Source organism: Rhynchophorus ferrugineus, unplaced genomic scaffold (assembly GCF_030347505.1).
Source record: "Rhynchophorus ferrugineus isolate W39M unplaced genomic scaffold, kcgeb_rfMv2 rfM1, whole genome shotgun sequence".
NCBI lineage: Eukaryota > Metazoa > Arthropoda > Insecta > Coleoptera > Curculionidae > Rhynchophorus > Rhynchophorus ferrugineus.
Window position 1 is genome coordinate 132,960 of NW_027472580.1, and position 19,063 is coordinate 152,022.

Here is a 19,063-nt window from a genome sequence, read left to right on the forward strand (position 1 = left end):
GTGGCTTGTCTTCAACACTCGGATTACTATTCTTGAAAAACTTCGAAAAGATTTTCAGCAGATTTACAAATTAAAACACTACAAGTAGAGTTTTAAAATGAAACCAGAAAACTAAAATCTTTTACTAATCAATCAATAGTCAATAGAAAATTCCACATACACATCTGTCAAATCACGGGTTTGTACGATACTCATAACAAATGAATATTATTAACATACATCTGACCATTAATACTAGAATAATCTTTCGAAAATGTACTGAATTACTTTGCATTCCCAATAATATATTTTTTTATTAAATTAATTTCATAGTAAATTCATAATAGATTTTTCAAAATATTATTTGATAGTATAAAAATTGTATAAAAATATAGTTCACATATCTCTGACAATTCTGATATAAAACAATTATTATTATTCTTATTTCCTTTGCCAAGTTACTACATTCTTGTCTACTGTCATCATTATTTAATGTATAAAACAATCAATATGTTAATTTTATTTGAATTATTTTTATACATATATGAGATATTACACTTAATAATTTTGTATTAATACATAACTTTTGATGATTTATTAATTTTTAAAATAATTTTATATAAAATATTACGTAACATAGAGACAAAAAACGAAGTTTACGTGGTGAAATCAAAGGTCAAGGTATCTTCAAAACTATAACAAAAAAAGTTTTTCTACTTTTCTGAAACGAATTTATAATACAATTAACATATATTTAAAATTCTGCTACAGTCGATGATTTAAATTTATTGTGGATAACGAAATATTCAACGAAGATAATAGAAGATTCAACTTGGCTTATCTAATAAAGCATGTTGAATATCTAGCTTAAAATATATATTTTTTAATATAACAAGTTCATTAATTTTCATAGGAAATCCCACTTGTCTCATTAAACTAACAATGACTGTCGAAATAAGAATAATTACGTATATAAACATATATCGATTGTGTTTTTCAAATTACAAAGCATTTGTTTTATTACTGTGATAATAACAGTAGTTCTTAAATATTAAAAATAAATTTAAATATTTAACAATAAAATTAATTTTAAAATTGATTTCAAAAAAATCAAAATATCCTTCTTCAAAATATCCTGATATAGAAAAAAATAAATATAATTATTCCAATTATATAAATATAATTATTCAAGTTTTTGATCAAAACAGTTGACAGAATGAATGAATGAATGAATGAATAACAAGAAATAATATTGTTATTAAAAACTTAACATTCAATTAAATAACTATTTCAACAGTTCCATGAAGTTTACTAATAAACTTAACCTCCCATGAATTCTTGATTTTTTGATATATTTACACTTGGTCGAACCCTAACGTTAACTGACAGAGACCGACGAATTTTAAAAAGTATTGTGGCTGCACAACATAAAATTACCTACACATACTCACTTGTTTTGGCAAAAATAGTACGACGGGAACTCCACAAAGCTAACATTCATGAAAGATTTAGGAAATACTGATGTATTATTGTATGATGATAAATACTGTAGTAATAAATTAATTTGTAAATTAAAATTGTATTAAGCATATCTAACGTAATATGTAATTAATAAAATAAATTCATGGAAGATCTGCGATTGCAAATTCCTTTATAATGGAAGCCAATACTAAGCTTCGAATGAAGTAGTGCAACGATCATCAAACCTGAACGGCTTACAAAACGGCCAAGTTTATGTTTGAAGGCCCTAAGAGAATCCTAAGATCCGGATTTACTGCTTCCTACAGTCAAGCATGAGGAATATTCGATTATTATGTGGACTGCAATATCATGATATTCAGCTGATCCTTTCATTCATATCATTAGAAACTATTCAGACACTCTACAAATCTATCCCAGGAAGAATTTAAGCTGTTTACAACTTATTATTTTTAGTAGATGAATATTGTCTATATGTCAAATATTATTTTAATGTATAGATATTAAATAGAAATGTAAAACTAATATTTAAAATTGAAAAGTTTACTATAAATTTTGATATTATTGTTTTACAATTTGGTAATTGCTACTCCACTCCAAAAATTGGAAGTATAATATAAAGGCGGTGCGGAAGAAGTACTCAATAGGCCTTCAGCATTCCATTCCTGATTTATACAAATATATCAACAAGATAAATTGAGACAATCAGAGTTAAGTAATCTCACTCGAGATCACGCTTTATCACAGAAGAAAACGAAACTTTTAGGGCCAAGGTTGAAGAAGTGGTTACTGTCAATTGGAATCTGCTACTGGCATGGGGTTGCCACTATATAAATTATCTGTTTCTTGGGAACCTGAATTTTCTAACAGGCTTTCTCCTAAAAGATGTCAAAAAGTCTCTCACTTATTTATGTATAATTTTTATCATTTACTATTTAGTCAAAAAGGCCAACATTTTAATTTAATAATAGACAATTGTTGCTATATAGAAATGTACAACCAAGAAAAAAATCATATTTTAAAAATGATGCAAGTCTTGCGATCTTGAACTATACAAGCAGAGGATTTTAATACAGTAAAATGTTTAAACATTCTGTTTTTACATTTATTTTAATAAGAATTACGTGAAATTTGATTTAGGATTTTATGACAAATTACCAATATTTTGAAGACAGTTTAAAGATGAACTGAAAATTACTCTTTTTTAAAACTTAAATTGTATGCCACAGTCGCAAAAAGGTCAAACAAATAATTAACAATTATCGATTATTTATTAAAACATGAATTATGACACAAAATGTCAACTCATTCTTAGTAACAATGAGTTTACCAAATTCATTATAGGACATCATTAACAGGTATTCCCTTAGAGATTATTATTTCTAATCCATGGTAAAAACACAAACGCCTGCGATCATTTTATTCCGGCCTATTTCCAGGAAATTTTATTTCGTATAATTTTTATTAAAGTAGAAGCATAATAACGTTCTAATTCCCAGGAAACTCGTGTATTAAATATCCATAAGTATTAAAAATGGTTTTAATTAAATATTATGATTATTAATGAATGTGACTTAAACTCGTTTCATTTAGGCTTAGTCATAAACAATAATATATGCTAAATAAACATTTTATTACGAAATATCATGAAACTCCTTCACAAACTCCAATTTCACATAATTGCCTATTTATTTGGATTTTAAAGCTCTGGCTGTAAAACCTAGCTTGCGTTTTTATACCTAGCAATAAAATAATTGTATATCTACCCCAAACGAAATCTACTCTCCTAAAATATAATTATTATATTTTATATATGTCCGAAACAATTTAATATTTAATGAGGTTGAATATAAGTAATGATAAAATTCTTAAACATATCGATAAAGACCATCGACCATATAAGAGTTCCAAAGTTCGAGTATTAAAGTTCCCTATAAATTTGTACTGAAACATGTAATGGACCCATTTTCTATATGTGAAACCACCTAAATGAAAAATGGATCGATTGTTCTTAATAATAATGTGTGAAAAAGATCACGGTCAAAGCTCAGAAAAGTTTCACAAATGATTTTAAAGTCCACGTTGACCTTAAGTAATTTGAATATTCATCATGAGCCATTAAACTACCACAGTAAACTATTAATTCTGCTTTTTACTGTTAACAACCAATGTGAAGCAAGGAGTTAAAAACAATAACCAGATGAACAAGAGTTTTCTTTCATTTGTCGACACTAGACCGCAGACACTTATGTCAGTAAAAATTATAGAAGCAGATTGGCTGGGAGGTTTTGATGTTTCGATTTTTTAATTTTTTTTGTTCATCGTATAAACTGGACATTGTTCGAAAATCATTTGTTCCGACCTCTATAGTCTTTTAATGACGCCTTTATAGAGGCTTGTGAAAATTACTTGGTTCAGTTTTTAGCCCAAAAAATCTGAAATTTCTCAGGTAAAATCAAATTATAATTTTACCATAATATTGGTAAAATATAATCGAACAAAATGATTCTGTTTATTAATACTTGAAATTTGTATGAATAAATTCGCTTCAGGGAAAATAAAAGAATTTTATCGACCACCCATTATATTAGTATTATAAAATAAATTAGTGTTACAGATAGGTAGACTTTATAGGAATAGAACATTAATGTCAACATTTCAGCACATTCATTGTAGACTTACATTATTTGAAGAAAATATGATATATAATTACGTTTCACTAGAAGGCTAAGGAAAATACAAACTACTGTATAAACCCTAAAATATATGATGCAATAACACTTCAAACACTTCAAATAGTGGTTCATTGAAATCACTATTCCAGAAAATATCGGTTTATTATTTGTTCCGCTAAAATTTAAAATGAAATACGGTTCATACATTATTTCAAAGTAGATGAATCATTATTAAATCTAATTAGTTAAAGATATTAACACTTCTTATCTAGAATTTTTTGCATCATAGTTTTATTTCGATTTTAACATGAATGAACCAATAATATTCAGCCTAATAATATAACAAATACCTATAACATATAATGACTGACTAATCAATATTTTTAAGTTTTTTAAGTCTCTAAACCAATATCTACAGGTGATTTCACGAAGAGCATAAATTCACAAGAATCCAATGAATATTAAAATAAAATTAAAAATATAATGTGAAGTAGTTTACAACCAAATATTCCATTATATGATTTCGTGTTTAAAATTTATTTAAATTTGATAAATACGTCATAAGTAATGTATATTTAAAAATACATATTTATACATTTTGAAGAAACTATGTCACAAAATTTAATAAACACGTACACAAATCATGAATATAGAAATATATTATTAATATTCTTACATATCCTTAACAGATATAGTTTCAATTTAACAATCACAACATATTTTTGATATTATAAAAGGAAATAAACGAAATCCTCTACTTTATATTTTATATATGTAATGTATTGTACAAGGATAAACTGATAAACTATATTATCTGTATCTATGAAAGTCATCAAAGATTTTCATTATTTATTTTTAAAAGTCGTTTAGGCTTGTACATTGATTCCTTCGCTCTATTTTGCTACAATCAATTTTTTTAAATTTTTACAGGTTTATTCAGTTGCTTAAGTTATATGTTCCCGCAAAAATGTAGATATGAGAAAAATTGTAATTGTTCATCCCTTAAATGATTGTTTTGTTATGCCTGCATATTAAATACGTTGTTGCCAATATTGAAAAAAATATGATTTTGAAATTGCGATGATTACATTTTACTTTGAGTGCTCCGTCGCATATTTAAAATTATATACCGAAAAATAATATTTTAGTCACAAATATAAAAAAGTTCAAAGAAAATATATTTTGGATTCAAATAATCAAGATAATTTAATATAATGACAAAGAACCTGTTATACACTACATTGTTTTTATCTATTCTTGTTTTTAGGTTAAGGCACTATCAATAAATTTAACATATTCCTTGAATATTTAATGAACATTAAAGCGTTAAACAATATAAATTGGTCTTCGTGTAATAATATTAAAACGACGGCATTAGAAACGACGTCCAATAGAGGTTTTAAAATTCTATTTTGTAAAAATCGATACAATAAACTTACCACGTTTCCTTAAAAGGTAAATCTAAAAGGTGGAGAAGAAAGGGAAATAATAACTTGTTGGAAATCGATTTCAGTAAAAATTATAACATTATCATAAAAGCTTTAGTATGAACTAATATTAGATTGGTTAATACGTTTCTATGATTTGACAAGGAAAACCATAATTTTTGGTTTAAATTACATTAAAAACATATATTCATAATTCCATATAATTTCCCTTAAATTCCATAAAGTTGCTCAAATGATGTTCTACTTTGGGAATGCCATCGATAATCTATTTGATAGTTGAACATTGGAAATTTGAGAACAGCTAGAAGATGCTGAAAATTATATTAATAATTTTAAAAATCGCATAATTTTCGAGTAATTATGAACTAAGGTGGTACTAATTAAATACAGAGCTTTCTGAAATAGAAAACTATAAAGAAAGGATATTAGCATAAGGAAAAAGCACATTGCGTAAAAACTCCATTTAAACTAATTAAATAATATAAAAAATAATTATAATTATTTACTAATTATTACCTATTTATTTATCTTAAATAAATAATTGTGTATATATAAAAAAATTGGTGTACTAAATAAAAAACTATAAATAATCGAATACACAGGTGCCCTACTTTTTAGTTCATAACCTAGTTTTTTTTATAGAAAACATGATTTGTTAGATATAATGATAATTTTTAGTAACAAATAATATCCAGTCGTACGAAATGATTAAATAGAAACTATTTACGGCAATGTTTATAAATAATTCACTGATAATTATTGTAATACGTATATATTTACAAAACTTTGTTAAGAGTTAAGTGAAATAGGAATAAAATATTAATAGTATTTTTAGCGATAATTTCTTTATTATATCATCATTACATGTCCATTATATAATTCAAATTCTAATTTTGTTAATATATTTTCATTAATATTTAAAAAATCATACTCATTCGAATCAGCAGAAACAAAATACAACTTAGTAAGCAGCAAATGCAAATTTCCATAATGCCAAGTATAGTCTTTTACCTATTTTTCGATATATATTTATTATTTTAACAATAGCTTCTTAGAACCAACTTCATCAGTTTTCAAACTTTTATTAGATTTGAGTTCACACAAAAAAAACTGAAAAATCGACTGTGTCTATAGCCTTTTTTGAATATTCTTTGGAGAGAGCTTGATACAGATACTAAACAAAATATTTCTAAACCAGTAAACAGATATATTAACACATTATATCACCGACAGACTCAAATTACATAAGGATATGAATATGGGAAATAATTAAAAAATAATAAAATATTAGAAATAAATGAAGGGTTGGAGACAAGATTTAATATAGAATTAAATGTTTAAAAAACTGTAACTTGTCGGCACTAAACAGAAATCACATAGGTCTATCAGTGATGTCTTTTTACATCGTTATGATTGTGGAGTGAATTAGTTCTAGTAACTAAACAAGCCAACATGTAGTTTATGCCCTATGCGACCAGACCAACATTAAATTTTGTTGAATGTTGTCCATTTAAAACATAAATATTTAAAATTCGAATGTGATATTTCATTTAAAGTTATATATTTAAAGATATGTTTATATTATTGGTACTAAAACAGGCCAAGGTCTTAAGAATAATGACGTTAATACAGTTCTTTATAAACAACTTGATGTACTGAAAAATATTGGATGTTGTTCCAACCTTCACTTATCATTGCCTTCAAGTAATATTCCATTGATCAATGCACCAACACACAAAGACCCAATAACAAGAAAAGGAGCCGAAAATACAATCACATTATTTATGTCTTAATAAGTTAAACCCATAAACTCCATCAATGGAAACCCTTGAATACATTTATCACATTACTCGAGCAGTAAAATAATTTAACTTGAATATTAATGATCTTAAAAAAAGAACAAATATGCCATAGATATTTAATAATATTTACAAGAAACCTTTTCTTAAAACAACTTTCCTGAATATAAAAATCAACTCAAATTGTAATTCGCCATGATAGATAGCAAATGATATTAATTTTCCTGATTCGTTAATTACACTTTAATAAAAGTCGCAAATATAATATTAGCAGTTGTTTAATAAAAGCTGTTGTCCAACAAAAATGGCGTTATTATAATAGATTATTCGTTTGATTTTTTAGTTAGTCAGTATATATTTGATAGTCAATTAACCGACAGATATTTAGAAGAAGAGTTTAGGTATATTATTAGACAATACGAACAATATTTTGATAAAAGTTTTCAGTTTCGAAAAGTATGCTCAGTGGCTCAGAATTTTAGGTGCCATTTTATCACTGTAGCTATCACAATAGGTTAGATATGCGATTTTATTGTTAGACTAGCTCCAAAAGGGTAAAACGATAATAAAATCATGTTAACCTTTTGGATTAGGCTTCAAAACTTGCTTATTTAATAACAATTTGACGTTCAGCAACTACCCCATATTTTCGAACCTAATACTAAATTCTGCTCGATTCTTTTTAACTTGCTCTTTCCACTATATTATGTAAACAGGTATATACTATACATACGTATAAGCGTATTGTTAGCGAATATAGTTATTATTTCTTCACATTTAGGAATACCTTTTTTGATCAAGATATTGATAGATCGCAGGTAGATTTTAATTTACTCTTAAATTTTTTTATGTTCATTGTTCACTTGTCTAGGTAATTTATTCGCTAACTTGCATTTAATGCATGTACGAAGCACTTAATCACTTGTAAAACCATAAAATCTTATTATTTCTACTAAGCCATCAGATATATAACAATTACAAGTCAAATAGAATAATTATTAAGCCTTCTGAAATTACTAGACGGGCACATTATGTCACATTACATTAACATTATACCAGATACAAATGAACGGATGTTAATTTTAACGTAACGTAACAAAAACCGGATATAACAAACAAAAAATATACAAACTAGTAAGTTATATTGCTAAATCTTGTATGATTTATTTATCAATTTATTGACGTAATACTTTTATATTTTCTTTAAATACAAAAAAGTTGCATTAAGCAATCTCATTAAATTAATAAAAGCAATAGTTAATAATAATTTTTATTTAACTTAATTAAAGAATTACATGGTATACTTAATAATTCGCAAAAAAATATTTTTTTTTCATAATTTTTAAACTAATTAGCCTAATGTATTTTTAATATCTCAGTTTCTCTATTAAATTCAGTTGGTTAGAGAAAGTTAGGTATTAAGATATTTTTGAGAAAATAAAATTATTGTAATGTGAATCATTACTGCTTTAATCGAAAGATAGTAAGGTGTAAAAATAACAGTTTTGTTCATTGTGAATTCATTTTGCATGGCCTAACTGTAAGTACGGAATGGTATTTAAATATGTGCGTCAATTGATAAAAGACATTATTCTCAAAATGTAGTAAAATTCTAATTCTAATTCTAACTTGATCATTCGTGTCTTTCATCAACAATTCAACTTACACCATATATCATAAGCTCTCTTTTCTCTTAATTTAACTCTGGTGGACCTTTCACTATTTTCTAAACACAGTAAAATCATTTCGAGGATGTCATTTAGAGTCATTTAGACATTGAGAGATCAAAACCGAATCGAAGAAGACTATAAAGGTATTTCCAAGAATCAAATTCAGCAACCGCTTTTCAAACTGGAAAAATTGTCGCCATAAAAGGCATGTCGTTGGCATATAGAACAAAATAGATTCGGAATAAAAAATCACTCGTTTTGCTTTTATTTCAGAAATATATATTTTTACCACAGCATTATATATTTTAAAACAAAATAAAAATATTAAAAAAATTAACACTTTTTAAAATAACACTAATTTGGGTTAATCTTCGACTCCCAAAAACGACCTTAGGGCTTTTCATGGCGTCGTTCAGCGACCTTCGAGTTCCTAGTTGAATTTTGTTGTTTTTTAAGATAATTAGAAATCCTTCAACAAGATATCTAAGGTCAAATAGTTGTTTCTACACAAATCCTTGCATTTGATGTTATTATTAAATGTTTATTCCTGATAATACGAGGGCCTTTCACTAACTCTTCAGAAAGAAACAGAAAAAAACAATTTTTATATAGATTAAAATTATAAGATTATCTAGATATAAAGCCATCACTTTTTTGGCAAATATTGCGATCTTAGACTCCCTAGTACCTAAGTCCACTTACCCCCAAGGAGTTACTAGATTGTGTAATATGTTCACGTTTCGTTCAGAGTTACATATTGATACAAACATTCCTGATATTTATCCAGAATATACATCACTTTTTTCATAGAGTTTTGTACAATAATAAATAATTAAAAAAGTTAAGTGCATAAAACTGATTCATATATAATAATAATGATGATATATTTTAATTAACCAATTAAGCAATGTAACTGAGATTTTACTGTGACTTTTGTTTCCTGTACGACAATAGATAATAGAAATAAAAACAAAAGATAGGACTAGGACTAACTAGGATATCGAAAGACTCAGTACGCCTACTAAAAATAAAATATTTTCAATGCTACAGGCGCCATGTTTTGGATTTTCTAAGGACATATTGAATGACCCACGTAATATGTTACTTCTTAAAAATTATGTAAATTGTTTATTGTTAAGATACTGTTTACTGGAAGGTTATTTTTCAATTTAATGGTAAGTTGTGGCGTAATTGCCCGTTAAAAGTATAAGATTACAGTGAAATTCGTTCAGTTTATAACATCACATTAAAGAGACGCAAGAGTATTAATGAATCAGTCTCATATAGTTTACACAAAGTTCAACTAGTAAGGATAGCAAGCCCATATGAATTTATGTATTAGTTTTTTTTGACTTAGTGAGGAGAAACTGTATCAGTTTAGTCAATAGTATAAAATATATAAACATGTTACTAAAACATGAAAATATAATTAGTATATAATATTAACAATGTAAAGTTCTCTATTTGTAATAAAAAATATACATTTTGTGTAGTAATAATAATTGTAATTAAATTCAGTTAATAAAATAAATGTAGAAAAATTTTAACAAAATTTACTTTATTTGAAATTGGTTTAAAATTATTTGATTAAGAAATTAGTTGTAGAATTAAACTCTTCAGCTACTTTTGACTGCTATGGATTGTATGTCTAAATATCTGACGTTTTTTTAATATGAGAAATACTGTCGTTTTGGATGCGTTACCCTAATGAAAATTTACAATGTAGACTGAAAATCACGGAAAATATCTGTCCTGACTAAAATTGGTTTACTCGTGCGTTGAAATTTTAATGGTAATTTACTGAAATGTTTGTAGATATCCCTAAAATAATTAGTTTTGAAAACCAATGCAAGATTTTTCACTGGTTGGATTCAGTTAGATGATATACATGCCAAGATACATAAATACATTTCGTTTTTTCCTAATAGATTTCTTTAAAGTCGTATATTTTTAGTAGTATTTGGTGGTCATACTGTACCGTATCTGGTAACAGTCCATAGTATATTCCAGATATAAATGTAGTGTCGTTTATTTGCCTAGTCAACATTTGTTAAAAATCAATATCCTAGATATTCAGTTTTGTTTTACTTTAATTTTTAGTTCTGTAGAGCGAAAAATACAGGGAAATTTCAATAAAAATGTATAATGCTTATGATGATGGTTGTCAGAATTAGATCATTTTCATTTAGGAAGCTTCAGTGTTAAACATAAAGCTCGCACTAACATTCAAAAACATCAATATCTAAACAGTTTTCAAATATTGACATAAAATTTAATACCAAAAGAAACTACATACATGAATAAACAGTGAAAAATTTAATGGATCGACTTTCCATGCATTTTCCAGAGAATAAACACTGAAATAATACATCGAAAAATGAAACTCCTCAACAGAAGCTTCACCAATAGCTACAATGCCCGCATTTTCTCCAGTTCGTTATGAGTTGTTTGGACTTGGCCAAATTAATAATCAATAGGAAAGGCATTACATTCCACTATAACAACGTTAGACAACACATATACGAATGACTCTATACAAATAGAGAGCGAGTAGGTGAGACCTTTTGATACAATTTATTTCGACTACCGTTAACTTTGGTCTCTGTCATATTCTCTGAATAGTGGTTCCTATTTTAGGCCAGAAATCTTAGAAATGTTGTAATGAAGTAATCCTGGTTTTACTAGAAAAATAAATTCACTTTATAAAGCATTAAATCAAACGAAATTAATTTTCCCTAAGCCATTACTATCTCAGATCTACTAAATAAACTTCACGGCCAAAGTGCAATGCTTCTGAAGTAAAACATTCTGAGGCTTATGGATGAAACTTTTCGCGAACCCATTTTCATTATGTGTATATATCTGCCCTTTTTTAAGTGCTTATTTATAAAATTGACGTGACATACGGTGATTTTCACTCTTTAACCCTTTAAAATGATTATCATTAATATTTCAAAAATAACACAAAAAACAAAATACGACTATGACGATTTATAGTACCACGAAAATTGCTAAAAATAGCACCACTCACTTGAATGTAATATATTTTGTGTGCCAATATAAAAGAAAATTTATTTCATACCATTTTCTTTTTTGAAAAAGCCAAAACAAATTTCACCAACCGCCGTCTTTTCACATTTCGTCTCATATAAACGTTATATTTTATTATATCGAGAACGACACCCTTATTGCGTGATCCTATCTAATGAAGAATTTTCGTGTCCGTTTCCAACAAAAGCCGAACGTTTCTTTCTTTTTTCCTGAGCTTCGCCCTTTCCTTTTTCCCATCGGACCGAACCGTAAAAAGAAGAAACAACGACAGGGTACAAGTAACGATCTCGGTAACAAACTTATGGACCGCGATGTATCTTTAAAATGTTTTGGCGTCCTTCGGGAGTCGTTTACGTCACCGTGTTTGCTTTGTTACAGGACAAATTGCTGTCGAAGTTGGAGGAAAGCGAACCGGAGTTGGCGACATGTCAAGAGGAAGAGGTGAGTGTTTTTACTATTTCTGATTTATACAGATAAAAACAAAAGTTGTGATGTAATGCCAACTAAAAGAAAAACCGAGAAGAAAGATAAATATACGTTAGGAACATAAATTGCTCGAAATTTGCCAACAACACGAAACGGATTCAATTATTCATCAATATTTACTTGATTCCCTTCGAGCCAATTTTACTAGTATCATTACCGGTATGTATAGACTTTTTCCCTAAAATTGCTCACACTCTTAAATATATCACTTGAGCCGTGGAAATACGAAAAACTCCACGGTACTATATCACTGTCAGGTACTATAATATTTTCTATGCAGCAACAATGTAATTTCGCAGGTAGATTTCGCAGCGGAATAAAAATAAACGAAAACGACAAATCACACGTCACACGCTTTTTTCATCCAATGCGTACCTCAATAAACTGATTTCAGTAGGCCTTTCGATCCAATTTTAATTTTTACCTAACATCTCTTTTTATATTTCTTGAAATAATTTAGTTTTGCTTGTTTCTTTTATTCCAGAATCTACATACCTTTATCAGATATAATTCGTCAGCTACGTTTTACATCGAACTGTTGGATACATTCAAACATTGTTTCAAATTAGGCTCGTTTAGCTGATCAAATAATTACAATTTATCCATATTATTTCCTTGTTAATTGTTATTCAGTCATTGTTAATTCATTATTATATAATAAAGACGTACCAACTAAATTCGTCCTAATAAAATTACACCAACAGACAGATATATAATATGAACAAAATATAGAATGGAGAACCTTCATTTTAAGAAACTATCATTTCAGATACGATATCACTAACAAAATATCATTTTAGTGTGTGATTTGTATCCATGCAAAAGCCACCATGCAAACGTCACCTTGCGGTCATCAAGTAGTCTGTCGAAAATGTTTTGTAAAAACCATCCAGATAGCCGTTTCCCAACGCCTCCTTCCCCTTCGATGCGTCATTTGTAGAGCGAAAATATTGAGACTGAAGGTAAATAACACTATGACTCCTCCGCCAATTGGTCATCAATAAAATTGGATTTTTTAAATCACTTTTCAGACGGGTCCCATGTTTCCTACATCCGCCAGTGGTTACTCCATGGCATCCAGAACATCGTCCGTGCCAGCTTCGGATAGTTTATATAGTGTAAGTAGCGGTGGTTCTTCTGTGTCTTCTTCTTCATCGGGTTCTTCGGATGGAGGTCAGCTGAAGGGAATAGAACATGTACACGGATCCTGTTGTAAGGGTCGTTGTGTAGGAGGGGCTTATCCCCGTCAACCTTCCACAGGGGCTATTAGAAGGTAAAGGAATTCTGAACATTTTATAATAGGCATGATATAATTTTTCATAAAAATATATTATTAATAATAACTATGATAAAAAATATATTTCTGCAGGACAAAACTTTTGTCTCTTATGAGGTTTAAATTCACAACAAAATACTTACAAAATACTGACGTCGTTTCTATGTAAATAAACTGTACACCATTTGCAGCCAATACATCCAATCATTATTTGTATAGGTCCTATTTATAAAGACAATGTGTATGAACAACGGAGATTGTCGAAATTCGCACGAAACCAAATATTTGCATCAATTTACATAGAAATTACGTGATTCGTTATAATTGGTGTTGTTACCTTATTATAAGAAATTGATGGAATTTTGTATCTTTATTTCATAAAGTAAATTATCAATCTCTTTCCAAATATAAAAATATTTGTTCAATTAGATCTATTAATAAAATATTTAATTGTATAAATAATAAAAATAAATAATACTTGTATCAATGATATATACTTTTTTTTTCTGTAGATCTCAGAAACAAGAGATGAAGATGACTTTGAAAGATTATTGTAGACCGGAGAAAAATCATATTAATCGTCTTCCTCCTATCAGAGAAGCTAGTCCCCTACATAGTGTTCCACCAGCTTCCACAAGAATAAGGTTAACATCATAAAAATATATGCCCAGATCAACAATTAAAGCAATAAATAACATTCCAGATGCGCGCAAAAAATCGTCACCCAGCTTGAGATGCCTCTGCTGAACCGACATCCAAAGGGTTACAAGTACGAGAAGTTATCGCAAGAAGACGACGAGGAAGTTAGTGCAAAAAACAAATGTTCCAAAACCGTAGAGAAAAGTAGGCGATGGTGGTGCGATCGATCGAAGAGCGAGGAGAAAATCGACAACAAGAAAAACGAAATCATGGAGAGGAACATGGAAATGAAAGAACGGCTGGAGAAGAGGAACAGCAGCAAAAAGCATTTGATCAGCGAAGACGATCTTTAGATCTATTTCCATTGATGACATTTTTTTAGTCAATTAATACAACCTAGTTTTACAAGACGTTTTCATACACGCATCGCACTTGTTTCTTATTGTTATTTAATGAAAAGTGTATGAAATCTTGTAAAACTGTTTTCAGAATCCCTTCCATTTTAATTGTTTATCCAAACATAACCAACCAACTTCAAGCCGAAAATCAAAAATCTCAACTGAATGCAGTACAAAAATATTTAAAAACAAATCAGGTTGTGTTAGATTTGATATTAACTCCTAACATATGTAAAAATATGCCACTGTATCGTCCATGAATTACGATCGAAACAACTGTCCTTTAATTTAAACAAAATTATTAAGGACCAAGGGATGGTACTTCAAGTAATAACAGGTTTTTCATTTACTTTTCCCTACCTGCCATGAATGAAATGGGGATTCTTTAAAATAATTGCAGTTCGCTTGGATAACTCAGGTACCAAATGTATAAACATTTAACACTATTTCAATTCTAATTTTTTTATGTGGTAAAGTGTTATTCATGGGTAAAGAACAATTTAGATTGATCAAAGCAAATGGTAATCACAAGAGCCTTGGGTCTATAAGATAGGTGTTTTAATTTTTTTTTAATAATTTTTTATTTTCTTGTTGCAAAAGAAACAAATTGAAGCCAATAAAATTGAGACTGCTACAATTGCAGTCTTAAAAGTTGTATGTTTAAATGTATGTAAATTGTTTAATTCATGCTTGGTGTATCTACATGCACAAGAGTGTTAATCAATATGGATGATTACAATATTACTTATGATTCTGAGGAATGAAAACCATAATTTTAGTGTTTAAAAAATAAGGTTATTTTTTTATTCAGTCTGAATTTTTTTTTAATGTCATAAATTCAGTGATAACAACTGCAGTAATTTCAATATTTTTAATGAGGCTTATGTGGTTAAATCCACCTTTTGGGTAGAAAACTTGACGCGTAGTCCTCAAAGTCATGAATTCATTCCTTCATGTCAAACTATATTGAAAATAAACGTCAAAAATAGGGGATTTGTTTTTTTCTTCTGAAACAATTTTAATAATATATATTATTATAGTTTGTTTTATATGTGCTAGCCAAAACAATGTCATCTCTGAACTTAGTCATTTCAGATGTATCCATAGATGTAGATTTTGTCAGAATAGTTACAGTTTAAGAGATATAAATAAAATCTAATAAATGAGCAATAAGATCCAATTTTCAGTTACTATAGAAGCGGAAAAAGAAAAAGTAGACACCAAAAAAGTTACCCTTTGAAACTGCAGACACTGGAGAACATTTTAGATAGAATTAGAATTAATACATGCTTTGCCATATTTTGACACCATTAGTATCTGAGCGACCATCACTTAGATTAAAAGCTCGCGGCTCTACGGCAGGTATAAAAGAGTAAACGAAGAATATACTGCCCACCATTGGCTCTTGCACATAAAACAGCCTGGCCGAAATTCAAATGGTTGTAATTTTGTATATTATTTTCTATGTTGAGTTTAGACTAATAAAATATTAAATAAGGAAACTGGATAATAAACTTGTGAAATAAAACAATGGTAGCGAAAATGTGTAGTCCATATTTAGGTCAATTTATAATAAAGGAAATAGTTTAGGATTAGATATCAGAACATATCTTAAATTATTGAATTAATGGAAAATTTTGAAAATACGCGACGATTATTGAAAGGAACTTTTTAAATTGTTATATGCTTTGAATATGGAATTCAAAAGGGTAAAAACAGAATATATATTTAGTTATTTATTTGTAGTTATATATTTTTATATTTAGCTATGTAGCTCCATTTTTTATTAATACATAGTTATACATTACTTCAAAGGTTTTTATATATTTTGATATATTCTAATAAATAGACATTAATAACCATAGCAAAATTTTGTTTACATTAGGCAACCCAATATCCAGTAATAGAGTAACTAAATCCTCTAATGTAACAATGCAGCGTTATTGTGATGACTCTTTTTGAATTCTTTGTTTCAAACTGTTGATACCGTTTTAACTTAGAAACTGTCCTACCCCATTTTAAACATTTTTAAACTTATACTAAACTTGTTGGCAATAAAAGAATTAGTTATAGTAGCTGTAATTGCCGTACGATGCCTGTAGACACAACGTTAAATGTAGCGAATATATTAATTTAATAGTTAAGCAACAAAGAGGCATACAAACTAAAATGTATAGGAACTGATTATGAAAGTGTATAAAATATTTTATTTTGGATACCTCTGTTCATAATGTTATTTAAATTAAAAATGTGAATATAAAAATTGTTTAATTTGAACCCTTACAATGTAGTACAGTTTTTTTTACAATGAAATTCAACATTTTAGATCCTAATGTAATGGTATTTTTCATGTTTTTCAAAGATAATTTATTTATAATTTAATTGTTATTTTAAAGACAGATATTTATGAAAGTGATTTAAATAATATTAATAATTATTTTTGCATGAAATTCTTTAAAATTTTTATTTTCTTGAAATGTCAATAAACATCTCTCTAAGAAAATGAGAGTAAATATGTTTATAATATATAGTTAGATCTACTTTCTTCTAACAGAAGAAACTTATTTGTAAATACGATAATAGAAACGCTAAATTTTATTTCACTTTTCAACATTTCTTTAAAACTGAGTGGAATTATCTTCGTAAATATAAGTTTCATTTGTCTTTTTTTAGTTGATATCATTTAAATAATTTTATATATTTGAAGCATCCCAGCTTAATGCACAATAAATTTAATTTAAATACCTCTGTACATAATATTATTTCAATACAAAGAGTGGATTTTTCTTTCAATAAAATTCGATATTTCTTAAAATTATTATTTCTTCTTTAAGACCAAGAATTAATTTATTCGAGAAAAACAATCTGATTAAAGTGCAATTTTATATAAAAAAGGAAAAATTATGTAAATTTGAATTTTAACAGGTTTTATGTTGAACCCACGAGAGTTTAAAATTCCAAATATGGAAAAAAACGTCACAAACTGGTAGAATCTTTCGAAAATTCTTAACATGCATTTTATTCAGATATTTTAGTTTAACTTTGATGTTTTGAGCAATATATATATATATATATATATATATATATATATATATATATATATATATATATATATATATATATATATATATATATGTGTGTGTGAGTCACATATAGGATTGATATAGCCATACTATTCTATAACTACACAAAATGTTAGTAGTTAGTTAATGTTAGAATCCATAATCTAAATCTAATGAAATAAGTATCTTAAACTATGAAATTGTGATTTTCTTATCAAAGGCTAAAACTTATTAAACCAGTAAATTCGCCATAAAAATCAAATTGATTGAAATAAAGGAGAAATATTTTGATCTAGAAATTAAAACAAAAATAATTTTCAAGAGGATTTTTCAAAATTCTAATTGTAATCAAGTTAGTGCAACTTTTGTTACGTGGTAAATAAACCGGCCAATCAGAGCGACACCTTAAAGACTTAAGTGAATGTATATATGAAGTTTTTGGTGCTTAAATTTCAAATTAGAAAGTGTATACACGCCGAGACATTTAAATCACTAATTATTTAACTGTTACCATTTTTAATTAAGGTTTTATACCAATTTTGAATATTACGAATATCATCATTGGTACTGAATGTACTGAAAACCTTTATTTTCTTGCTTTGGCGTTATCTCTGCTGCTTCTAATGAAACTAAAACAGCTCCCTAGTTGAACGAACTTCATATTAATTTTTAAATAAAAGAAGGCTCAAGGTATCATAGATCGCCGAGTAATCAAATGTGAGTATTAAGCACCATTATCCGAGTTTCCTTAACTTATTTTACACTTTAAACGACCTAATCGACATGAGACCTTAAGTTCTACTTAAACGAGTTACTTGAAATTTATTGAAAATCATCTTTGTATTCCACCCTATATTTGGAACCGTTAATTTTGGATTTTTTTTTTAAATAATTAATATTATTAATGCCGATTTAGTTTGCGCAGTAGTCAAGGCCACAGGGCGGTCCTACTACCTATGATGTTGTTAGTTTATCACTGTAATTGTCTATAAAATTAGTAAATATCCTGTAAAAAGTATTCGTTAAATTTTGGCAGTTTCCATCTCATTTTGCGACGTTATTATTTACAAACAATCGAAAGAATTTAATCAGCAGAGTGCT

General features: G+C 27.8%; 1 protein-coding gene across 2 annotated transcripts in view; it reads left to right on the top strand.

The window, feature by feature from the left end:
* LOC143201900 (uncharacterized) overlaps positions 1 to 17,163 on the top strand; it is a 63,793-nt gene extending 46,630 nt beyond the window's left edge. For both annotated transcript variants that reach the window (XM_076413099.1, XM_076413108.1), the window contains 5 exons: positions 12,480 to 12,542; positions 13,388 to 13,549; positions 13,619 to 13,860; positions 14,376 to 14,507; positions 14,567 to 17,163. In XM_076413099.1, coding sequence (XP_076269214.1) covers positions 12,480 to 12,542; positions 13,388 to 13,549; positions 13,619 to 13,860; positions 14,376 to 14,507; positions 14,567 to 14,855 — 888 coding nt within the window. In that variant the 3' untranslated portion in view covers positions 14,856 to 17,163. The remainder of the gene's footprint in view (positions 1 to 12,479; positions 12,543 to 13,387; positions 13,550 to 13,618; positions 13,861 to 14,375; positions 14,508 to 14,566) is intronic.
* The last annotated feature ends 1,900 nt before the right edge of the window (positions 17,164 to 19,063 follow it).